The sequence below is a fragment of the Stenella coeruleoalba genome (assembly GCF_951394435.1).
Source record: "Stenella coeruleoalba genome assembly, chromosome: 12".
Classification (NCBI taxonomy): Eukaryota; Metazoa; Chordata; class Mammalia; order Artiodactyla; family Delphinidae; genus Stenella; species Stenella coeruleoalba.
The window spans coordinates 56,332,957-56,360,467 of NC_137158.1; the positions used below are offsets into that span (position 1 = coordinate 56,332,957).

General features: G+C 34.3%; 1 protein-coding gene across 2 annotated transcripts in view; it reads right to left on the reverse strand.

The window, feature by feature from the left end:
• Nucleotides 1-27,511, reverse strand: part of THEMIS (thymocyte selection associated) — a 161,567-nt gene that overhangs the window by 99,988 nt on the left and 34,068 nt on the right. Inside the window, exons 2-3 of one of the 2 annotated variants that reach the window (XM_079939874.1) lie at nucleotides 26,999-27,157; nucleotides 4,178-4,636 (exon numbers count right to left, since the gene is read on the reverse strand). In XM_079939874.1, the coding sequence (XP_079796000.1) occupies nucleotides 4,178-4,636; nucleotides 26,999-27,157 (618 nt within the window). Of the gene's footprint in view, nucleotides 1-4,177; nucleotides 4,637-6,398; nucleotides 6,508-26,998; nucleotides 27,158-27,511 lie in introns of those variants that run through there. The other variant, XM_079939875.1, reaches the window with a different exon arrangement.

Here is a 27,511-nt window from a genome sequence, read left to right on the forward strand (position 1 = left end):
ACAAATACAGACTGGAGCATGAGGTTGGAGGGTTCCAGGAGGAATACTTCAGGATAAAAAAAATAACAGAAGTGGTAGATCTCTTGACAGTTTGGGCTCTGGAAAATTGCAATGAATGGCTTTTTTTGTTTTCTTTTACAAAGATGTTGGAAAATACTTCAAGACTTAGGAGAGGATTGAAGAAAACTAAGAACTGAAATAGTAAGGTCATTATTACAGAAAAATAAAGCTATACAGAAATGGAATTATGGTCATTATCTACCACTTGATTCAGCAATGAACTGTCACAATAATGAAACTGCAAATGCTTAACCATAACTTATCATATACTGAGAGAATGGGGAAAGGGAAGAGGAAGTAGGAATATAAGACCATTAAATCTTCATCACCACACATGGAAGTCAGTAGTTGCTGTCTAAAACTGATCACTTGAAAAATAGCAGTATCCGTATATTATTGGAAATGTGAATGGAAATATAAGAAAGCAGGAGCGAAATATTTAAAGGAGTTACCTCAGAGTAGCAGAATGTGGGGGCAATTTGGGAATGGTCAAGGGCACAAGGTTTGTTGGTAACTTTGTCTTTTTACTACTGTTTGACACTTTTGACTTTGATAAAAATGGAAATTAGTTTTGAAAATACATGAGAGAAAGACAAAGTCTCAGAACACTAAAAGATCAATGTATTCTTTTCTTCTATTCATTTGTCACCTATTATACAATATTCAGATACTGCCTTTCTGATATCATCATTCTGCTTGTGTGATTTCAGCCCTCTGTTTATAAATGAATTATGTCATGTACTTGAGCAGAAACTTTTTCCCAAATTTGGATGGCATTAAGTTTTTCTCCTAAAGCAAAACGTAACTTTCCAACTCTTAAAATTTCCACAAGTAAAGAACTACTTATCAATCAATACACCAAAACATAACTCCATTAAAAAGTTTTAAAATCAAGATTTTTTTGAAGCCGCTTTAAACGGCTGGCTCCATTTTTCATTTGCAAATATTATGCATTCCATTTGTTACACTAATATGAATTTTATCTTCCTGTTAAAGGCACAAACAGAGTTTGCTATGACTTATGTGAAACCAGTAGTTAGAGGTCTTGGATGGTTATTTATACCTCTTTTCCAAAGAGAGTTAGTTTTTAAAAAATCATTAAATGTAGGGTAAGGGTTAGAGGGGGTTGGCCTGTGACCAAGAGTTCCCAAAACAAATATTCCATTTAAACACTTTGTGCTACATTTCTTTTTTACAAAGCCTAAATTTTCCCATTAGTAACATTAAAAACTAGTACTAGGAGTAGAATATCTTATATTTCCTCTTTTCTCTATTTACTTGCTATGTTCTCTTTTCCACAAATCAATATTTCATAGCTTCCTATAGTTCTCAGTCTTTTCCATCTTGCTTTTCCCCCTAAGGTTTCTCTAAAATCTCCTACCCCTGACAGACCTATTCTTTTTCTTGTCACTTTAGAAAAGAAGGACTCAAGTCAAGAGGAGTTTGAACTGTGCCTGACACTCAAAGTCACTGGAAAACAACTTAGCAGGCAACATGCCCTTGACTTCAAGGCAAGTTTGAATCTTCAATATAAGAAAGAATCATGTAAAACAAGACCACAATTGATTAAAAAACAGTTTACATTTTATATTTAGAAGAAAAATGCCTATAACAACAATAATTTTTTAAATTTGACTTTTTGTGTTGGACACCCATCCTCTATTTTCAGGAAATATTCTGTAGTCAGTATACATGCAAAGCAGTCTCATACAGTATCTGTCCTGAAATTGCTATACAATGAGAACTAATGTTTAAAATAATCCTTAAGAAATTAAAGGTCCAAAATAATTAAAATCAAAATTCAATTTTAATATCATTAAAGAATGGAAATTGGACTAAAACATTTGGGGAAGGATTTTACTTCATCTAAAGACTTTCTTCTGGGACCTTAGCTAACATGAAACCATATTTAAGTCCATCTAAACACTTCTGTTAATATCCCTTGCTCTTCTGTCAATGTTTATATGTAATAAACTGCACCACCATTCAACCAGCAGATCAAGCCAGAAGCCTGGGAATCAGGTTAACTTCTTTCCCCTTCCAATAGACCTTCAGATCTGGCTAGCTGTACTTCTGAAATACCCATTAAGAAGAGCTGTCCCTATCACTATTGTATTAACCCCCCAGTACTCTGCCACAGAACCAGTGGCCTCATTACAATTCTCCCACCTTGTTTCTCCAGCTGAAAAACCATTATTAATTTGCTCTTTGGACAAATGTTAACCCCTTAACATATATTTCAAGATCCTCCATGACTGATTCCACTACCCCATTGCATGTTTTGATATCTGTCTCAGCCTGCCTTCTCCTCTCTTTTCTCACACCAGGTGCACTGGAACCACAGTCTCTTGCTTACCTGCTTTCCTGCTTTCCTGCTTCCTCCAATGTTGACCCCTCTCTCTCAGCCTGCCCATCTCCTATTCACCCTTCAGATCTTAGTTTAAATGTAATTTCCTCAGTGAAGGCCTTCGTGATCCCTAACCTAAATTCATTAAATGCTGTAACCATCTTGTTCATGTGCTTAGGTTCTGGGTTCGCCTTCATTTGCATCTGCATGATAGGAGATGCCAATGGCTTTAGAAAAATAACAAAATTTAAAATGAGAAAATGCTATCCATTATTTAGGAAAACTCAGTTATCAATTTTGATTGTACATTTTGGGAAAACTGAAAAAACACTAACGTGAGGTCTAAAGTTTGCTGCGACTTCAATATTTTGTCAACTTAAAAAAATAATCATGCTGTGGCCTCAATTTTTTGTAGTACAAAAAAAAAATCACTACTTGAGTGGAATTCCTTACCTACACCTTTTGCTCAAATGAATTAATTGATTTCTGGTTAAATATATGTATGTAACAAAATTTAACATAGCTCTAAAACCTACTCAAAAGGCATGTCAAGTTTTTCACAATTGCATGTGACCAACAATATTAATGGGAGCAGAGATAAATAGAATTTGAGATATCCAAGGGGTACTCTTTGACCAAACATTTTTACATATTGCTTTTTTTCCTCGGGTGTATTACATATAGTATCTTAATAGAACCTTATTTCATTCTCAAAACAACTCCAAGTCATAGACAAAAGGGATATCATCATCCCCTTTGTATAGACGCAGTTTACATGGCTCACCCAAAGCTACCACCTGTTAAGTTATTGACCAGAGTTAGAATCCAGGACTTTTTACTGCAAATACAGAACTCTTTGTTCCATACTTGTTATGCTTATGTGCCATACATAATCTTAAAAAGTCAAGGTGTTAATTTCTTTAGGATTACAATGCTCTCTCCAGCTATTCCTATTTTAAAATGCAAAAATCTTATGAAGATTACATATTAAAATACACTTATGTGGGAAGAGGCAAAGGGGGAGGATCAGGATAGGGGTATGGGATTAAGTTATACAAAGTACTATGTATAAGATAGATAAGCAACAAGGATATATTGTACAGCACAGGGAAATATAGCCATTTTTGTAATAATTCTAAAGGAAGTATAATGTATAAAAATATTGAATCACTATGCTGTACACCTGAAACTAATATAATATTGTAAAACAACTATATTTCAATAGAATCCTTTTAAACCCACACTTATGTGTGAATTAATTTGTCATATCATTTTCCCTTAAGTCAGAAGGACTCTAAGCTAATAGGAGGATTTATGACCAATGAGGGATGGCTGGAAAAAAAAAAAAGAAAAAAGGCTCTCACAAAAATAGGAGTAAGGGACACATAAAGAAACTTTATGTGTCTTACCTCTTTTTTGACCACCTCCATACAAGAAAGCTTCTTTTTAGCCAATTAATTCTCTATTCTAAAAAGTAGCTCTTTTCTGATCCTGTTTAACTGGCAGTGATAAAAATAAATATTTTAATCTGTCTGTACCTGACAATTACAGCATTTTACATTCGGATAGCACCACACAATTTAAAATATTTTCTTACATACATTACTGAATTTGAGTCTTCATGATTTGCTTATTTATAGATGAGAATCTGACTCTCAGTGGGCTTAATGGGCAAGTCAGGGACAGAGTTCCATTCTTTAGGCTAAAGCTTTTCTCTTTCCCAAAGCCAACAATCATGTTCATAAAGCATCATTCTCAGGGGATACTTACATTTCATCACACCTTGAATTTCATAAACAGGCTTGAGAATCACAGCACCATAAAAGCCTTTAGGGAATGGATTTGTTAAGTCCCACTTATTTGAAAAGTCTGTAAGTTTCACAGTTCGTGTTCTGTTCTTGGGGATCTTCCATTGGACAATTTCCTTTAGGGTATAAATATGTTCATCATCACATTCATAGAACTCTCCTTCTTGTGACAAAGGCAAAGTAAATGAGTGATTTTGATGATTCCTTAGCACACCACAGTTCACCATTATTTCTCCATTGATCTCTTCGACTGAGTTGAGCATGATTTGCTCACCTTGCTTTATGATAAGATTCTCTAGTTTTATATCCTTCTGATGATAGAAGCAAGGATGCCCCAGTCTACTTGGTCCAATACGGATGGCTCTTGTAATTTCTTCCATAGTGAGGTATGGAGTTTTATCAGCCACAATCTTAAAAAGACCTGAGAACAGAATTCTGTGAATTAGAAAGTTCTCATAAGAAAATCACAGCGAGAGAGTTATAAAACAAGTAAAACGTAGCATTTAAAAGTAATGTACCTTTTTCAAGATTAGAGATATTTGTTTTAATCTTGAATTCTTCTAGGTAAAATCTTAATGTATTTTCTGTAGGTTACTGGATTGTCAGATCCAGACAGGCCACATAGATGGAAAGGGGGAAATAGCGTGAGATAGAAAAGGCCCACTTCTTGGAAATGCAATCTGCATGAGATACTGGCTATCTCCCAACCACATGTGTGATCTTGAGCAGGGCATTTAATCTCTCAAGATCGCATTTTTAACTTTTAAAATGAAAGGATTGGATCAATATTTACATATATATTCTCTGGAAACACCAAAATTAAAAGATATTCCAGAAGGAAACTGTTTCATGGTCAAATTAACGATTACAAAGATATTACCTGGAACTAGCCCATGGTGATGGTTGTAACGCATTGTGAATGTACGTAATGACACTAAATTGTACACTTTAAAATGGTAAATTTGATGTTATATGCATTTTACCACAATAAAAAAATATCTACATATTTCCAAGTAATTTAAGATTTCTCAGAAACTTTAGATGCACTGTGACTCACAAGAGGGGAATATAACATGCAGAATTTCCCAAATTTCTTTCATTCTAAAACTCTTGGGGAAACATTCATAAATAAATTACAAAATAGTATGTCACAATATATTAGTGATCCACATAACTCTCCTTGAGAAATGCCAGGTTAGGTAGTTGTTCTGGATTGAATACTCTTGATTATATATCTTTCATTCTTCTCATTACTTTTCTAATTTTGCCATGGTTTCACTATTTCAAGTTTTTTCCTCTAATACTATTGGGATAGTCACTGACACAATGAATTTTTGTTCTTTAAGACACAGCTTTTTATGCTTGCATGTTTAAGTTTCATTCTCCTCTGAATTATTTTGCTTTTATTTTATAAGCACATGTGTTTTGTAGCACTTTCAGAAATTTATTTATTGAATACATTTTAATAAATTCCAGAGAAAATAAGAACAAAGGAAAAATTAGGTAATTGCTTTGTTAACCTCAAAGTAAATTAAGACAATTATTATATAATAGCATACACTAAGAAGGCACTGTATAAAGAATCCTACTAGAATGATATAGCTTGTAAAAGTTATTTATTCATTTAGTCAAAAATACAGTCCAATTAAATTTATCTATGTATCAAATTATTATTAACCAGGTTACAATGTCTTTTATGTGTATTTTGGGTTATAGTACAAAGATTTATGATGTTATTTTTTAGTCGATCTTTGCTCAAATGAAAAAAAATACAGGATTTTGGTTACTTTTAAATATAAATGTCCTGAAAAAGTGGGTGATACAATCCTGGCAAAGGCTGAGGAAGGTAGCATGTGCAATCTGTCCTGAAAACCTTTATAAATCGAATAGTGTTCATTCCCTGCATAGTGTGCTTGAAGACAGTAAGGCAAAGAAACATTTACTTTGAAGGAACTTCTTATTTTATTATGTCTTGTATCAGGGAAAATCCAATAAAATAGTACTTTCGAATTCTCCACAGTAACTGAATTTGTGTGTGTGTGTGCTCGTGCCCGTGTGCAAGTGCATGCACATGTTTAATCTCATTTGTTTCCATGTGAAGATTTATTTCTAAGAGTCCACAGTCATCATCAGGGTATAAAAAATTCAGCAGTTTTTGTGAAATAAGTTTAAATAATAGCTACCTAGAATCTCATAAGTGTAGAGAAACATGGTTTCATTTCTATCCTCGCTATATTGATGACATAAGTCACAGAAGAATTAAGTCAGCATCTTCTTTCCTGGGGAATTGGGTTCACCTAAGGTAATAACAGACCCAAAATGTTATGAAGTAGAAGAAGCCTGAAACCCTAAGGGCCACTATTATTTCAAGTTAATCACACACTTCAGAGCTGTCTTGTTGGATGTCTCTATTGCAAGAAAAATCTATCTAAAAATCTGTGTGTTTTCCCTTAGGAGATGATTAAGGACACAGTTTAGCATGCTAAGTGGCAGAGTACAGGAAAAATATTTTATTAACATTTCTTTATATGTTATTGCAGCCAGTCCAAAGAGTCCCTTCTTACAAACAGCCACTCGATACCATATAAACTAGGGCAAGTATATACAGCTATATATGTATATATACATATATATGTGAATGATGTCATATTGGAACTTTAATTTCAGAATAAACTATAGCACCATAGATATGATCAGCTTTAAATTCAACCAATTTTTTCTCCATCTTTTTCTCAGAGTGTTATAATAGTTTTATACAAGAGAAAATATAATTTATTTTTTCAAAACACAAAACAAAACATATTTCAGGAGCTGAGTGATCATTAGAGAGATAATAAAATAAGCCAATATGTAATCCTCACAATGTAAGTTAAAAAGCAGAAAGAAAATAGATTTCTATTTCCAAATTTATTGTCACCTATTAAAATGGATATTAGTGTTATTTTTACCTAGGAGAAATTGTTCATAAGGAGTACGTTACTTGAGAAACAAAAATTATAAGGAAATGCAATTAGTTGATCTGTTGAAAAATAGTCAATAAGTAAATTTAATCTTTAAGATCTTGTCCCTGAATCTCAGGCTTTTGGGGAGTTTATATTTTTATCCAATTCTTAATGATCTGCAATCATTATTATTAATAGTAAGAGTAACAATTGAAATTTGCTTAAAACGTTACAAGCTTGAATAATTTTCTTCATATGCATCATTTATATTCTTTCAAGAACAGTAAAACAAATATTATTATTGGGGGATATAAAAACGGTCATGATTTTCATAGTCGTGGCTATGGAATCTCAAGCCAGACCTTTTAAATCCAAGTCTCATAATCTTACCTCCACATCAGGCCACCTCCCTGTCACACAAATGACTTACAAGGACATTTCCTATGAGAACATGTTTATTCCAGTTCACAAGATATGTATGTGGGTCTCACAGGTTGGCCCTCCCTTTGCATTGGTCAGCCTTTCCAGACCCTCCAGTATGAGAAGAGCAAAAATAACTTCCTGGTTCAGAGTGAAGAATTTACACTCATCAGATTTTTTTCTACATTTTTATCTATCTCATCAATTCTAACATAAATAGGGAGTAATTTAAAAAATTAAAATTTCCCCCTGTGTATCACAATACTATTTATATACATAAGATCATTGTGTATGATGTTATGTGTGAAAAGAGTTCACAGTCTTTTCTCTTTGTCTAATCTCTAGCTTGCTTTCACAGTTCCAACCAAATATATTCCCTCTATCTCTGAGATAAGGAATCTTAGAGTGAACTTTATGTACTAATTCTCATCTTCCTCTCATATTATCAAAATTAGGATTATTAAAATATTAGCAGCTTAGAATGTGCTGGAAATTTACATGTCTGATAGAATTCAATCTTCCAAATTACAATATGAGGTAGCTAGAAATAAAAAACAAACACTTCACAAATAACCACAGGAAACTTTGAAGAGATACCATAAATTCTCTATCATCACACAGCTCATAAGATACAAGTAGGATTTTGTGTCTCTAAAGCTCAAGGGCTTAATCACATGGTTACATATTTAAGCCTTTCATTATTATTGTAAATCGTAAATTGTTTGTCCAGCCTTTCACCCTCCTTTTGGGTGCAGAAATTCTTAGAACTTTTTAAAACGAGCAACATAAGAAAGTGAACTTCACTGATATTTGACATTGATTGGCACTAGCCTCATCTCCTCATCAGATGGCCACGTGCCTGGAGGTACAGGCATGTGGGAGGCCTGGGAACTGCACAAGCTGAAGGAGTTGACAGTGCTGTCCACAAGATCATGTTCTTTGAGTGTGTTCCAGACCACCTGGCCATATGTAAGTGGGTTTCCAGAATACATTATCACAGTTTTTAAATAAAGGAAATCTCACAAAATGGATAAATGGCTTCACACATTTCTTGCAAAGAAATCATGTATTGAAAATAAAACTAATATAAACACAAGTGAACAAAAACAAGGATGAAGTCGACATTTCTACTCTCACTCAATCTCTTCTTTAGATATATTATGAAATAAAACAATGACACTCTCGTCTAATAAAATATGAAGAGTGGCTGAAACTTCTTTAACACTTTAAAGTTATCAACATGTGGATTCACATCCACTATCATCATAAAGAAATTTGCCTTTGAGATATAGATGAACAACACATCAAATACACATGCATATATATGCATAGCTGCCATAATTTTAAATAAATACATAAATATTTGAGATACTGCTCAAAAATTTCTAATGGACTGAGCTACGTGAAGGAGAAGATTTAGAGACAAATCAGACTGCTACATATTTTTGATCATATGTCTTGTCTCTCTGCCAATAAAGCAAAGTGTGTTTCACTTATTTTTGTGAGTGTATGCTTCTGCCTCTTTAAAATGGCACTTTGTCCTGCAATCAAGTTCCTAAGCATCCTTGTTATTTTATACTTGCCTATATAGGTTTCTCATTCCACATTTTCCTATTATTTTGTTACATTTCCAAGACAATTCTTAGGTCAGCACATCCTACAAAAACTATCTTCTTCAAGACTATCCCAAATCTGGTATTTTGACTAGAATCTTAGCTCAAGCATCTCTATTTAACTTCAGATTAAAACGAGATGCATGAAATACCCTATCAAAGCAAAAAACTCAAAATTCTTGAGCAAAGTAATGAAACATATAATAATAATAATGTCCAAACTGTGAGAAAATTCTCCAGATTTCTGAGATTATTGAAAATCATCAACTAATGAGTGATTCAAACAATCTTGACAGAAGTCTCCAAGAGCAGAAACAAGGAATGTGAGGAAAGTCAAATTCATAAGAAAATTTTATGTAGTAATTTAATGGAGTATTTAGCAGGGGGAGAAGACATATCTAAGACGGTGACCAAGTTTGTTAAGTGTTAGATGCTAAGTGTGGCTGTAGAATTCCTACGTGTGAATGTCTTTACATGTATAATGAAATCAGAATGATCTATAATAGCTATTAACAATTTTTAATAGTTCTTTTACCTGGCGATAAAAAGAATAAATCGTAAAATCTTTTGATTCATTTTTACCTCGATGGTTCAACCACTGCATGAAAAAAACCTTTATTTTCCCAGTAAAGGCTTGAAAGGAGTGATATGCAATATCTAATACATTTGAGATATTTAACAAATAATTTACATTAATAATGTTAGACTTTGAAATCAAATGATATAATTTGATATCAATGCATAAATCTCTGTTATAATCATGGCTTTACTATTAAAAGTGCCATACATCCTTATTCATGTTAAACCTTTCTCTCTCCTAAGCAGTGAGAATGAGTAATAGACCTAGGATGAGGCGAGAAGATGTCAGAAATTCTTCTTCTCGTAAACCTTGGCAAGAGCACAGTTCTCTGGACTCTTACAGTTCTCCAGAGCACTGCCCCGTTTGTTAGGAGAAGACACATAGAGGTTTCAGGACTGGAAAGAACGCTCACAGACATTAGGTCTCCCAAATCTCTCACGAGGCTTTATTAGGAGACCGTCAAAATATCACACATTTACTACTCCTGGCTCGTGCTGACTTTAGGCAATAGAATTTTCAGGCCCAGCAACACACTACCATCCCAATAGGAAAGTGAAGTGGTTAAAAGTATGAATTTTTGATTCAAACAACCTGGGTTTAAGTTTGGCCTTAGTCCTTTCCCCACTGTGTAAACTTGAGAACTTAAACTCTCAGGGTTATAATTTCCTTTTCTATAAAATGGAGAAGATTGTTTCACCTACCTCATAAAGTCATTGTGATGATTAAATGAGTCAATACATGTAACATGCTTAGATAGCACTTGACACAGAGCAAGCACTGAAAAAGCAAAATACAAGAAATAATAGCTATTCTTTCATACCATTTTCTTTCACTCTGGAATTCTAAGCCATTGTAGAATGGTTATAACATCAGAGAGAAGAATACTTACAGGGCCAAAGAGGATCCAGTTTGGATCAAATTAGATGAGACAAAATATGTAGAATCCACAGTTCAGTATCTGACACAGGCTGAGCAAAAAATGTTCCCAGCTACCATTACAGATTTTGCCAGAGTGTTTGATTATGGAAAAGAGCCTCAGGTGACCTCTTTAGGTGCACTGCCTTTGGGGAAATATTTCCAGGTGGCTTTGAGGAATTTGTCTGACTCCAGGCTTTGATAAATTGCTTAGAATTTAACCACCAAAATTTTATGCTCATAATAAGCAGATTATAGGGAGATGTAACCACATTTTAAATGCAAATATTGTGCTGGTTGTAGTTATTCACAAGGTATACATTATACACAGTTGCTGAAGTTCCCTTGGACAAAAGAAGCAGCAAAATGCCAAGGCATTTTTGAAAATGTGTTTTATTCATGGCTCTGAAGGGTAGTTGAAGCCAACTGAGGGAGGAGTATACCCTCCCTCTATTTTAATGATCTTAATTTTGCTAATGGAATGTTAGTGGAAAGAGTTTGGGAGCCATGTGGTGCTGATTGCGTTGTTCAGTATTGATGTTGCTTGCAAATTAAATGTACCTAAGTAGCCACCTGTTTATGCTTATGATTATATAAAACCCCATATGTTTCCCTCTCTACACATGGGAGGTAAATATTGAAAAAATTATTCTGGTGTGAAGGGTGAAAACAGCAGCAATTCTTCTATAACTGTCAACATATGCTGTGGTGTTTCCTTTAATGTTGTGCTTTGTCTGACATATTTGCTGATTTTTACCATGCAGTGTTCAAAAAAATCTGTTACCCATGGTTATGCAAAACAATTAAAAATCAGTTTACATTAAATTCAAATTAGGAAGAGAGGTAATTTTCCAATGTAACCGTAAGTTTTAAATGGATTTCAGAGCTTAAGATTTAAATAGATTTTGATTTGCACAATAAAGAAAACCAAACTTTTTTTTTCCTAAATTCGCCAGCATATATAAAGGAACATTTTCTTCCTAAGCACATCCTTTTGATCCCATATTACTAGGCAACCAAAAAACTAACTCGAGTAACATAAATTTGAAAATCCCACCTGAAACTGGCAATAACTCTTCAAATGGCAAGCCCACTATCATTTCCACTGGATTGGGTCTGGAAAACAGTTTGCTGGACCTCATACAGAAGATCTGACTGGGTATTTAGTCAGCAAGAGCTCAAGAGCAGTTTTTGAGATGTCTTGTTAGAGCATTGGGAGATCTGGCGCAGGTAACGCCTTTGGAACTAGTTCAGACTATTCAGAAATATGCCCCGACTATAGCTTGCAGGAAAGATCAGAGAGACTGGACTTGCTGTTGTTGATCACTTTAGACACTACAGATAAACAAATTGGAGCTTCATATGATTAATATCTGATCAAGAGGGATTTAAATGTCAACTGTCTAGCAGCCTAGACGTGACAGTCTCTAACTTCCCAATAAAGTACCACAAAAAGACACAGAATATGTTAGAAAAAGACGAAAATTTACCCCATCATCAAAAACTAAGCATAACAGATCAGCTGTCCCCAAAGGCCAGAAGAACTTATTTTCATAATAAGGAAGATAGAGCTGAAATGAGAACATTAGAGGCCTAACCATGCTGGGTCTCATGAAACAAAGAAACCTCTCTAAAGTTTTTTAAAGATATTTAACAATCACTGAGTACCCTCTACAGCCCAAAGTTTGTAGTAAGCACTTAACAATTACCTCTTTTCATTTATTTAAATTCATGTCGCTAAAAAAAAAAAAAACCTGAGACAGAGACACTAAAAACCCTTAAACTGTATACTTAAAACAGCTGAATGTTATGTTATGTAAATTATAGCTCAATAAAGCTGTTAATTTAAAAAGTGGGAGTGAGGAAGGATGGACAGTTAAGTAATAGCTTGAAAAAAGCAGGTAGATGGGCCCTGTCATTAGTTCCTGGTGGGATGTAAATTGGCAAAATCTTTATTGAATGTGATTTGGTAATATGCATCAAAAGCTTTAAAAACATTTTTACTTTTGAAGTCATAATTTTATGTATATGAAATTATCATAATAATCAGAAATGCAGGCAAAACTTCAGTTAAAAGGCTGTTCATTATAGCATAAATTGCACAAATGACCATGTTTGGAATGGATTTATTAATTATGGTATAAGCATATGATGGATTATTATACAGAAAATAAAAATTATGTTTTGAAGAATATTTAATGACATAGGCAAGTCCTCAGAAATAGGCTTACTTCTCATTATATTAAAACATGTCTGTATGTGTGTAGGTGTACTACTGGAAAACAATAGAAGGAAACTAAATATTAATGCTAAATAGCTCTGGTGATGAGATTATAGGGAGCTATGCTCTCACCCCTGCATTTTCTTCCCTTTTCTAATTTTCTACAAGATAGATGTGGCATTGGTAAATTTGGGAAAAATCAATACATTTTATAACTTCAAAAAGTTGTGTTCCTTATGTCCATGCAAAAATCTACACATGGACGTTTATAGCAGCTTTATAGTTGCCAAAACTTAGAAGCAACTAAGACGTCGTTCAGTAGGTGAATGGATAAATAAACTGTGGTACATCCAGACAATGGAATATTATTCAGCGCTAAAGAGAAATGAGCTAGAAAGCCATGAAAAGACATAGGGGAACTGTAAATGCATATTACTAAGCGAAAGAAGCCAATCTGAAAAGACTACATAGTCTATGATTCCAACTGTATGACATTTTGCAAAAGGCAAAACTACAGAAACAGTAAAAAGATCAGTGGTTGCCAGGGGTTGTGAGGGAGAGAGGATGAACAGACCGAACACATAGGATTGTTAGGGCAGTGAAAATACTCTGTATGATGCCATAAGGGTGGATACATGTCATTTGTCTAAACCCATAGAACATACAACAACAAGAGTAAACTACAATGTAAACCAAGAACTTGAATGATTATGAGGTGTCAAGGTAAATTTGTCAGTTGTAACAAGAGTACCACTCTGGTAGGGGATGTTAACAATGGAGGAGACTGTGCATATGTAGAGGTATGGGAAATCTCTGTACTTTATGCCAATTTTGTTGTGAAAACCTAAAATTGCTCTAAAAAATAAAGTTTACTGAAAAAAATCTTTTGTTCCAATGACAGAACTTCTAAATCTCTGATACGTAATTATGTATAAATACAGTAATGTGTTTTGCCAATGTCCACTTCAGGAAATGAAGACCGAGTAGACAATTTGTTTGGACAGTCTGGTTCCTCTCATGAGAGTTCCTCCATGGTGATACTGTTGAGGCAACATCATAAAGAGCTTTGAAGGAATTGTGCATGAAAGATAAGGAGATGGTAAGAGCAAAAAGTGATGAGATAGATTTTTAGAAGATGTGCACAAAATATTAATAGGATGAGAACTTATAGAACAGTGCCAGTTGTAGAAAAGCCTATTTTAAAATGATATTTCTGACAGAATTCTGTTCTGATTCTCAAATGTACATGGGTGGGTGAAAAGACCATTTTGACCTATAACTGCAGTCCATTTGTGTTCCAGATAATATATATTTTAGTTATCAAAAGACCAAAGACTTAGAAAAAAAATCTGATCATGTACTGAAGAGAAGAAAACATAGGCCAATAAAAAATGGAACTAAAAATTAGTGTAAAAGTCTGAATTTTTTGTGCATTTAGATTACTCCACATTTTCTTTCATCGTATATGCAGAATACCCCTTTTTGTCTAGGAAAATATTTTGTATAATAAGCATAGATGAATCTATTTTGCTTAAGTGAGCACAGTGGGGAAGAGATGCCTTAAGAGAGGTTGACCGAGAAAACTTGGAAGAATGGTCCATGATTCCTTGAATAGAAAATTGTCCAAAAAGCAGGGAGCCCTATTTAGGGCTTTTCTGAATCATGTGTCATCATAACAACCAGATGGAAAAATAAGAACAAATTCTGCCCTGTAGCTTACTTCTTTTAACATAAGTCATTTAAAAAACAGAAGACAAAAAGTTATTTACTATAAAGCTATCAAATATATTTTAAGTATTTTTACATAATTTTCCTATCAGGTCCCTTTATAAACTGATATTATAGTCAAAAAATAGCTACAATCACAAAATGGCTAAATGTGAAAGATTTAGTCATTTCAACGGTACATGAAATATAATAAATCACCACTGAATATAATATTACATGTTTTCGATTGATTAAGTACATAGTTTCCCAAATGAAACAATGAGAAAATTCGTTCTGAATTTTAAGTGAATTATTATTAAATATATTTAATGTATGAATGTACATACATTATGTATGTATTAGGCGTTTTGGTATCCATGCATAAAGGAGCAAGTTTTATAAATTTTAATCATTTAAACTTAATCAATTTCTTGAAGAAATAATTATATTATTAATCCAATTTTGTCATTGGTTATTCTTACTACTTTCCTATATTTTTCACATTTATAATTAAAATGATTTTGGAAACAGTCTTACTGCTAAGGGATATAGATACGTTGGGAGATAATCCTCCACAGCATTTCTACATGCCTCAGAAACTGGAGGTAAAATATTTGTTTCCTGACCAGTATGGCAATGATAGGGAGTATCTCCTTCCTGAGAGGCATTTTAGGATACTAAAGTCTCCCTCCTCTCCTCCAAGGAGATTTTCTTACATCCCAAGGTAATAAAGACATGTTTTCTTCAAGGGCAAAGAATGGCAGATTGGCCATCAGCCTCTTATACTTTGGGGATTTCCTAAACTCAGTGTTCCTCCACTGTGCGTTGGGCACCCACCTGGCCTGTTCTATCTCACCCGTGGGAGATGGAGCTCAAGGGGAACCATTAAAGCACGATGCTCATGCTGTCTGCTGTACCATGAGGAATCAACTACTACATTCATATGGGCTTATTGTTTCATTACTAATCTAATTTATGAAGTGTGGCAAGTCGGCCTGGCAGCTGCAAGGCTACTTAAAGATGGCTTGACCTCTTGACAGATGAAGTCCATTTTTCCATTTATCTGGTAGAAATTAATTTATGTAGGAAGCAATGCCTAAAGTTTGTCTTTAAAGCATGACTCAAATCCATTAAACATATGAAGGCAGTTTTATAGTTAATAAATTTTCTAACATTCATTTAAAAATTCCTATGTCATGTTATTTAGAAGTAGCATTAATTTAGATTTTTTAACATTACAATGCTTACTGTATATAACAGGAAAGTTAGAAAGGATGTCACATATCCAGGGGATTTGTGGATCCCCATTATAACACTGATGTTGGTTGACAAAAAGACCATCTCACTCTTTTCTATGATTAAGCAAGAAGTGCTTCAGAGCACAGACTCTGGAACAGTTTAGATCTGTATTGGTGCTCTCCAATACAGTACCACAGTTGGAGCACTGTATTGAGCATTTGAAATTTGGCCACTTGAAATTTGCATGGCCAGACTTGATATGTGCTGTAAGTGGAAAATACATGCTGGGTTTTAGACTTAACATGAAAAGAATGTAAAATATCTCAATAATTTTTCTATTGATTAGATATTAAAAGGATAATATTTTAGATACATATTTTTACCTAAAATACATTATTAAAATTAATTCACTTTTTTTTTTTTTACTTTTAAAAATATCTGTGCTAGGTAGCCTCTAAGATGGCTCTAATGATTCCTGTCCCTGCCACCTGGTTGTCACACCTTTGTGCAATCCCCTTCCAGATTGCACCAGCACGTGTCTGTCTGATCAAAAGAATATAGCAGAAGTGATGGTATTTCACTTCTGAGATTAGGTTACAGAAGACTATGGTTTCCATCTTGGGCTTGCTCTGATCACTCACTCGGGGGAAACCCTACGGAGTGGACCATGTGTCGAAGAAGTGAAGCTTCCTGGGATAGCCACATAAATAATGTTGGATGAATACACATTATATTTCTATTCAACAGTGCTAGTGTAGATTTAACATAACCACTTACTTAACTATGTGATCTTGGGCAAGTTACTTGACCTTTCTGTAACTCTGTTTTTTCATATGTAAAATGTGAATTCAATTAGTAACCTATGTATACATAAAAGTGTTTAGAACAGTTTTATATGCAAAAGTATTTAGAACGGTGTCTGGCACATCATTAGGATTCTCATTTGAGAGTGTGATGTGGTCAGGATAGACTGTAGAGTAGTACAGAATGTTCCATGTCTAAGCTCTACTATCACATTTCTTACACATTTTGTTGCCTCCAGCAACAAAATTCCTCCACAATAATAAAATTCATAAAATATGATCTAAAATTTCAAACAGAAAAATATCTTCAATCTAGCCTTGTAATTTTAATGGTGGTTTTATAGATGCAACCACAACCTTCCTTGAACATATGGTTTAGAGATATTATGTAAACTTGCTGTTTAGAAATAAACTCTGTCCATCAGAAAAAAGTGTATTGAAACTCTTTCAGGATATTTCTTATGTCTAAAGAGAAAGCATTTACTATTCATGCTTAATAACACTATATAGGAGGAACAAATATTTCCAAGAAGTAATCCAGAAATTTGGAACTTCATTATAACCCAAACATTACATGATTTACTGATCTATGTAGACAACGCAATCAACTACCAAATATCAGAATATATTTTTGTTGTGTTTGGCAAGAATGACATGTCTCCTAGCTCATAAAAGGACTTAGCTATGAGGGCTTTCTTCTAAAATAACAAATTATGCTTCTAAAGCAGTATGTTTATTTCCATAAAGAACTGAAATGATTGCTTTTTATTTCTTTTAATATATTGAACATTTTCGAGATGACATAATAAAGATATATGGAAACATAACATTAATATAGGATACGCAACCAGCTATGTATATTGCAAGTTTAGTTTCCCACTCACATTTTAGTGAAAAATCACCTTCCAGTTTGTTCCCTTAAAGAGTCCTTGCCAAATTAACAAAGCTTTTCTTTCTTAATTGTTGCTTGAGTTTTCATTTGCTGGAGCTGCATCTATAAAGCTATATTTACTGGTTGAAGGCTGGATATCTTTCTTCAGTAGAGCATCTTTATTTGCAAAGAAAGGGTACCCTAGGTACCCTTGACAAGGTTATGGTCATCTTCATCAAAACTTTTGAACTACCAATGAGAAATTAAGGATCTGTGTTCATATACTTTACTTCAATACAGAACAGTGGATGATGTCAGTGTAATAGTGGAATAAGGACCTTTGAAAATTGTCTCCTCCAAAAAGCAGTAGAGAACTGGTTTAAAAAAAAAAAGTCAGGATTAATATTTTCAGAATTCTGGAAATTAACCAAAGAATTGCAGCAATCTGGAGAACATTTCTTAATGAAAAAGTAGCTGAATCTTGGTAAGAACAGCAAACTTTGTGGCATCTTAACTTGTTTGTATTCCCATTCTTCCAAACCCCTTCAACTCCACAGTAGCCTTGAAAACCAACAGCCCGCAATCATGGCAAAGCCAGCAGCCTAGCAGTCACAAGATGGAGGAGAAAGAAGTTGGAGTTCCTGCCAAGATCATTCTCAGAAAATTGTCATTATTTGATATGTCTGGTGACTTCCTGGAAGATTCTATTTGTAATGCTGTCTCTATTTGATCTATTTTGAGCTCAGTGAGTGGAAAATACTTTGCCTCAGAGCATTTGTCAAAAACAATGAGAGGCAATTATTTAATTTTTGTGGCTGCCTGCAGTGGTGTTTAAGAGTTGGGGGAAAAAAATGGGCTAACCAAAAAGCCTAAAAGGAAAAGCTGAGGAGTGAGATGTCCATAACGACATTGAGAAGTTCCAACATATTCCTGGAAATCTAGAAGACCACATACATGTATATTACTGTGCACATGCCCAGAACTGTGTGCATGCTCAAGAAAGACCTGAGAAGTCTGTAAGCTCTCAAATCTGGTTGACTTTGAAGCGCTACATGAACAGGAAGTAAAAGCTAAGCAAGAGTTTTCAATTGCCTGGTTGAGTGTTGAAAGCATGCCTCCAAATGAACACAGAACCCCTTAACAAAGACTGGAGACTTCTTGGTTCCAGCTGTTTAAGGAAATATCTGTCCAGACATTTATTGCCCACCAAGCTAATTGAGCAGAGACTTCAATGACCACACATGACTAAGAACGTAGACTTTACAGATTTAGTTCAGAAAAGTCACTAAACAACCAGCAAAAACAAGCCCTAAGGAGGGAGGAGAAAGCAACTTCTAGAGCTGATACATTATATTGTTGAAAATATCCAGTTTTCAACAACAAACTGTGAGACAGGCAAAGGAACAAGAATTGTCTGGCCCATAAACAAGGGGAAAGAAAATCAATCAATAGAAACTGTTTCTGAGGAAGCCCAGACACTAGAATTCCTGGAGAAAGAATTTAAACAGCTATATTAAATACGTTTTAAGAACTAAAAGAAACTATGTTTACAAATGAAAAGGAAGTATGGAAATACTTAATAAAGTATTTTGTTAAGTCTTAGCAAATAGAGAATATAAGTCAAATTTGAAAACAGGTCAATTGAGACTATCCATTCTAAGAAATAAAAAGTATGAAGAGAAATAAACAAAGCCTCAAAGACCTATGAGACACCATCAAGCATATAATACACCCTCTTTTTTTTTCTTTTTATTGGTCACGCCCCACCGCTTGTGGGATCTTAATTCCCTGACCAGGGATCGAACCCATGGCCCCTGCATTGGGAGTGTGGAGTCTTAAACACTGCACCACCAGGGAAGTCCACCATTAAGCATATCAATATGTGAATAATGAATACCTCAGAAGGAGAGGAGAGAGGAAAAAGTGTAGAAAAAATATTTCAGGAAATAATAGTAAAAACTTCCAAAATTTGATTGAAAACATTAATCTAAACATTTAAGAATCTCAGCATACTCCAGGTGGAATAAACTCAGAGATCCATGGCTAGACACATCTTGATTAAACTGTTGAAAACCAACAGTTAGAGAATTTTGAAAAAAGAAGAGAAGAAAAGATTCATCATATACAAGGGTTTCTCATAAGATTAAAAGCTAATTTCTACTTAGAAATCACAGAGGACAGAAATCACTGGGATGACATACTTAAAAGTGCTGAAAGAAAAGGACTATTAACCAAAAATTCTCTATCCAGAAAAAAAAATCCTTTAAAACTAAAGGAGAAATTAAGACATTTCCAGATAAACAAAAACTGAGAGAATTTATCACTACCAAACCTGCCATACAAGAAACACTAAAGGGGGTCCTTTAGGCTGAAATGAAAGGACACAAGTCAGTAACTCTATTCCATGTGAAGAAACAGAGTATCAATAAAAATAACTCTGAAAGTAAATTAAAAGAAAATTTAAATGTATGTTTTGCTTTCAATTTTTTTCTCATATCTTATTTTAAAAACAATTGCATAAAAAATAGTTATAAATCTGTGCTGATAGGCACACAATGTATAAAGATGTAATTTTTATAATAATAAAAATTTGAACCAAGGGGTAAGAAACAGAGCTATATGGGAGCCAAATTTTATATGCTGTTGGAATTAAATTCATTAATCCAAACTAGATTGTTATAAATTAAGACATTAATTGTAATCCCCAGGCTACCACTGATAAAATAACTAAATATATATATGGGTATTTTTTAAAAACCACCAGATTTCTGGTTTCTGGCATGGCATATAAGGAGTTTGGAAGTTGTCACTCTGTCCTAAAAAAAAAGTGAAAAGCTGAACAAACTGAAAAATCAACAACTATTCTTAGATATATCAGAGAAGTGAGATCACAGGACAAACTACTGCCTCCAAAACTGGAGAGACAGACAGGCAAGTACAGAGAATCTCAATTTACCACAAAAGAAACTGCTACAAAAACCAATACCAGGGTAGACAAATCCGACCTGTAATTGATGAATTGCTAGAGGCTCAGAGTGGACAAGTCTGAGAGTAAAATATTCCAGGGGAACTTAGTCATAGGGGGGCCCACAATTTTGTAAGTTTTACCACCAAAAACTTAACCAGGCTCTCACAGTGAATATCAGAGAAAAATCCCCTCATGCTTCTGGTCGGGGGAAGGCAAAAGAAACCATTTTGAAATAGGCCAGAGCATTCTGTTCTTAATAAGACCTGCCCTCGAGAGAAACTATTGGTGTTTTATCAGGACTCACTGACCCAGAGGGATGAAAATACACAACTAACACCCACCCTAGCCTTCCACTTAGGGAAAATACGCAACAAAAGCCCACTCTCACCTTTCCACTTGGGGAAAGGGAAATACCCAGCTTTAGCCTGCTCTGGTCTTCCACAGGGGAGAAGGGAAATACCCAACTCCAACCCACTCCAGCCATCCCATGCCACCTAAAGATGCAGAGAATGGGACTGAGAAGCATTTGTGAAGTTCACAATTCAGAGGCACAAGCTCACAAAAATACTATAACAATCATAGGACTAGAGAATGTTTCCGCTCCTGCCACAGCTTACTGCCACATTACTAAAGGCCTATTCACTACAGCTCCTTTTAACCAGTACATGATGCCTAACCATCATGAAAAAAAGTATAAGGCATAATAAAAAAAGCAAAAAAAGACAACTGAAGAGACAAATCAAGCATAGAATCAGACACAGATATGGCAGCAATGTTGGAACAATCAGACCAGGAATTTAAAACAATTATGATTAATATGCTAAGGTTTCTAGTGGATAAAGTACAACTGGTGGGCAACGTAAGCAGAGAGACAGAAGCATAAGAGAAAATCAAAATGAAGTGCTAGAGATCAAAAACACTGTAATGGAAATGAAGAATGCCTTTGATGGGCTCATTAGTAGACTGGACATAGCTGAGGAAAGAATCTCTGAGCCTGAGGATATATCAATAGAACTTTCTACAACAGAAAAGCAGTGAGGAAAAAAATATAAAACAAAATCACAGAACAGAATATCCAAGTACTGTATGACAACAACAAAAGGTGTAACATATGCATAATGGAAATATCAGAAAGAAAAGAAAGAGAAGCAAGAACAGAAGCAATGGGCTTCCCTGGTGGCACTAATAATCCGCCTGCCAATGCAGGGGATATGGGTTTGAGCTCTGGTCCAGGAAGATTCCCCATGCCGCAAAGCAACTAAGCCCGTGCGCCACAACTACTGAGCCTGTGCTCTAGAGCCCAAAAGCCACAACTACCGAGCCCACGTGCCACAACTACTGAAGCCCACATGCCACAACTACTGAAGCCCACGTGCCTAGAGTCCATGCTCCACAACAAGAGAAGCCACCGCAATGAGAAGCCGGCACCACAACAAAGAGTAGCCCCTGCTCTCCACAACTAGAGAAAGCCTGCACGCAGCAACGAAGACCCAACACAGCCATAAATCAATAAATAATTACATAAATAAATACATAAATTTATTTTTAAAAAAACAAAAGAAATAATTGAAGAAATAATGATTGATAATTTCCCCCAAATTAATGTCAGACACCAAACCACAGATCCAGGAAGCTCAGAGAACACTAAACAGGATTCTAAAAGAAACTTCATAAGAACATCATATTCAAACTCAGAAAATCAAAAGTAATGAAAAAATCTTGAAAAAGGTCAGAGGAAAAAAATCTTACCTATCATACTTGTAGAAGAACAGAGGTAAGAATTGCATTTAACTACTCCTCAGAAACCATGCAAGCAAGAAGAGAGGAGGGTGAAATATTTAAAGCATTGAGGAAAAAAAACCCCACCAACCAAGAAATCTGAATCCTAATATCCTTTAAAAGTGAAGGAGAATTATAGACTTTCTCAGACAAACAACGACTGAGGGAATTTGTTCCAATAGACCTGCTTTGCAAGAAACGTTAAAAAAAGTTCTTCAGAGAGAAGAAAAATTATATGTCAGAAACTTGGAATTACATAAAGGGAACGCAGCAGAAAAGAAATGAGTGAGGATAAAGTAAAAACTTTTATTTTCTTATTCTTAGTTAATCTTACAAATTTTGTTTGCTCATAATAATAATATCAACAATGTATTCAATTATAATCTGAAAGGATCAATAAAATCTCCTAGAACTAATAAGTATAGCAAGGTTTCAAGATACAACGTTAATATACAAAAGTCAATCACTTTTATTTATACTAGCAATGAACAAGTGGAATTTGAAATTAAAGGCACAAAACCATTTACATTAGCACCAAAACAATGAAATAGGTATAAATCTGACAAAATATGTACAAGATCTATATGAAGAAGACTACAAAACTCTGATGAAAGAAATAAAAGAACTAAACAAATGGAGATATATTCTATCTTCATGAATAGGAATATATAATATTGTTTAGATGTCAGTTCTTCGCAGCTGCATCTATAGGCTTTAATGCAATGCCAGTCAAAATCCCAGTAAGTTATTCCATGGATACTGACAAACTGATTCTGTGGTTTATATGGAGTGGCAAGAAACCTAGGATAGCAACATTAAAGGAGAACAAAGCCAGACAACTGACAAGACTTACTATAAAGCTGCAGTAATCAACACAGTGTGGTACTGGTGAAAGAATAAACAAATCAGTGAAACAGAATGGATAGCCCAGAAATAAACCCATCTAAATATGGTCAACTGATCTTTGACAAAGGAGCAAAGGCAATACAATGGAGCAAAAATTGTATTTTCAACAAATGGTGCTAGAACAATTGGACATTCACATGTTAAAAAAAAAAAAAAAAGAATCTAGACCCAGGTCTTAACACCCTTCACACAAATCAACTCAGAATAGATCACAGAGTTAAGTGTAAAATGCAAAACTATAAAACTCTTAAAAGATAATGTAGCAGAAAATCTAGATGACCTTAGGTTTGATGATGAATTTTTAGACATGACACCACAGGCAAAATCTATGAGAAAAATACCTGGTGGTGCAGTGGTTGAGAGTCCGCCTGCCAATGCAGGGGACATGGGTTCGTGCCCCAGTCTGGGAAGATCCCACACATCACGGAGCAGCTGGGCCCATGAGCCATGGCCACTGAACCTGCGCGTCCAGAGCCTGTGCTCCGCAACGGGAGAGGCTGCAACAGTGAGAGGCCCACATACCGCAAAAAAAAAAAAAAAAAAAAGAGAAATAATTGATAAGCTGGATTTCATTTTTAAAAAATTGCTCAGTGAATAATATTGTCAAGAGAATGAGAAGACAAGCCACAGACTGAGAGAAAATATTTGCAAAGGACATACCTGATAAAGGACTTGTATCCAGAATACACAAAGATCTCTTAAAAGCCAACAATAATAAAACAAATAACCTGATTAGAAAGTGGGCAAAAGACATGAACAGATGCCTCACCAAAGAACGTGGCATGGCAAATAAGCATATGAAAATATATTCAACATTATACGTCATTAAGGAATTGAAAATTAAAACAATAAGATACCACAATTGTATGCATATTAGAAGAGGCAAAATCCAAAACACTGACAGCATAAAATGCTGATGAAGATGCAAAGCACCAGGAATTCTCATTCATTCCTAGTAGGAATGCAAAATGATGCAGCCATTTTGGAAGACAGTTTGGCAGTTTCTTTATACTAAACATATCCTTACCATATGGTCCAGAAATCATGTTCCTTGGTATTTACCCAAATCAGTTGAAAATTAATATTCACACAAAAACCTGCATAATTTTATTCATAGTTGCATAGTTTTATTCATAATTGCCAAAACTTGAAAGCAACCAAGTTGTTCTTCAATAAGTGAATAGCAAAATGAACGGTGGTATATACAGACAATGAACTATTATTCAGTGCTAAAAAGATATGTTACGCACCATGAAAAGACAGTGGTATTTTGATATTGAGGAAGCTGTGCAAATTTGAGACAGGTAATATAGTATATGGGAAGTCTCTGTACCTTCTGCTCAAATTTGCTAATGAACCTAAAATAGCTCTAAAAAATAAAGATTTTTTTTTAAAAAAAGGGAAATAAAATTGTACACTAGAAAATATATTTAACACAAAAGAAGGCAAAAATGGACAAATAGAGAAACACAAAAGACCTAAGACATATGGAAAACAAATAGCAAAATGGAAGATGTAAATCTTACACTATCAATAATTACACTAAATATAAATGGATTAAATAATTAAAAGGCAGAGGTTGGCAGAATGGATTAAAAAAAAAGCCCATCCAACTATATACTGTCTACAAGAGACTTACTTGTAGATTCATACTTCAGATTCAAAGACACAAGTTATTTGAAAGCAAAAAATAGAAGGTGGACCATGAACATAGTAACCAAATAGAACTGGAGTGACTACAGTAATATTAGAAAAAAAATAGATTTTAAAACAAAAATTGTTTAGAATATTATATAATGATAAAAGGGAAACTCCACCAAAAAAAGGTAACAATTATAAACACATGTAAACCTTACATCAGAGTCCCCAAATACATGAAGCTAGAGCTGACAGAATTGAAAAGAAAAACAGACAATTCAACAATAACAGTTGGAAACCTCAATACTCCACTTTCTAAAAGGGATAGAACTAGACAAAAGATCCACAAGGACATAGAATACTTGAACAATCCTATAAACCAACAGACATCTGTAGAACACTCTATACTACAACAGCAGAATATATATTCTTATTAAGTGAACACAGAGCATTCTCCAGGATAGGCCATATGTTAAGCCGTAAAACTAGTCTCTAAAGACAAAGTATGTCTTCTGACCACAATAAAATAAAATTAGAAACCATTACCCCCCAAGAAATGGAAAATTCACAAATAAGGAAGGATGGTTTAAAAACATATTGGATTCTTTGAGTTTAAAATCTAACTGGGAGTCTATTGCTATATAGGATGGGGTAATGAGGAGTAATTAGAATTAAACAAGGAATAAGATTTCAGTTGAAAGGGAAAAAATATTGGAGCACTTGGAATAATCCTCTCCTCATACAGTTAAATTATTTTAATTTTCCAAACCTCAGTTCAAGAATAACATTCTCTGAAAAGCTTTCCCTGACTCCACCAATGATGATAACAAGGTTAATAATGGTAATATAAGCTGACACTTTTTTATAGCCCTTGTTATATGACAAGTATCACTCTAACCAATATAAATATATTTCAATATTCAATCCTCCCAACAACACTAAGAGATAGTATTATTATTCCCATTTTACATGAGAAGAGGGTAAATAATTTGGCAAGGTTACCTAACTAAGAAGTGGCAGAGTTGGGATTCAAATATAATGATTCCAAAATCCATGTTCTGAAGCATAACCAACTGGAGTTAGATCCATCTTATCAAGACTCTCACAGAACCCATACATACTTCAGTTATACCATAAACTACATTACGTTGTAACAGCTTACTAGATTGTCCTCTTTCACTAATCATTCACTGATAAACAATTATTCAACCAACAGGAAATTATTGAGCATGTTCCCTGTGCCAGAAAATGTGCTTGTTCATAGAAATAAAGCCACATATGTCATATTTCATCTGTCAAAGAGTTTTAGTCTCAAGCAGAGTTCAGCAAACTATAGTTCACAGGCCAAATTCTGTTGGCCACCTGTTTTTGTAAATAAATTTTTATTGAACCACAACTGTGCTCATTGATTTATGTAGTGCTCACTGGTTTATACCAGTTGGTTTATATTGGTTTATCTGTAGCTTCTTTCATGTTACAACATCAGAGTGGAGTAGTTGTTATGGAGACCATTTGGCAGGCAAAGTCTAAAATATTTACTATCTGGTACTTTACAGAAAAAGTCTGCCAACCCTGGTCTAAAGAATAAGACAAATAAGAAAATCATTAATTACTACCCAATAAGGTACATGCTATGGTGCCCAAGATACTACGGGAACATAGAGATATCTAGATTAGATTATAGAGTCAGCAAAAGTTTTCTAGGAGACCTGATATCTGACCTAATTTTTGAAGGTTAACTAGTTAAAGAAGAGCAGCCAAACTTGTCAGTAAGGCCAGACAGTGAAGTTTAGCAGTGATCCAGGGAGCTAGGAATAAAGAGGGTAAATATGTTTAGGAAATATTAATTATTTTTACATAACTTATGAAAATATATCTTTAATTTCTTCATTCCCACTATCTGGCACAACTAATGGTGCATATAGTTAAACTCACTAAATATTTGTTATCAGAAAATATTAAGTCCTAAGTAAACAATGTTTACTGAAAAGGGGAGAAAATATTTGCCTTCTATTAGTCCCTAAAATCACTAAACTATAAGAATCCCGATTTTTTCACCCACTGCCTTAGAGTAAAAAAAAAACAAAAACTACCACTTTTTCATTGTTTTCAGTTGTAGAGACGTATATAACATTTAAGAATACAGTTTTACAAATGAGAAATGGTTGCAAAATACTGTACCTGGAAAATTCATAGGCAGTTCAAATGGTTGTGGAGCCTCACAACCTTCAATGTGCTCACAAATTTCAGCTATGATCTTCTTAATTTTGAGGCCAGTAATTTTAATCACTTCTCCTGTTGACAAACAGCATTCATTTCCAAACATTTCATAAATAGAACCTGAAAAAAGAAAAGAAAAACAGCTTTTAAAAAAAGAATTCAATAATGAAGAACAAATTAGGAGTCAAAAGTCTCATACGAAGCGTTTTTATTCAGTTCCTCTCAGATACCTGCTAAACAGGAATTTAATCAAGCTTGGCAAAATATACAGCGTGTACCAGGAAAAATATTAGATTTTCACTTCATCCACTGGGCAAAGTGTAAACAATCTTATTTTTGTTATTATTGTAAATTGAATTTATGGTCCTCAGCACCTTTAGCTCATATTTCCAAGGTCAAGCTACAACCATGTCTTCCCCTGCTGGGATTTATGATCTTTTTTTGGCTAGGTCATAGAATTAAACTCACATGAGT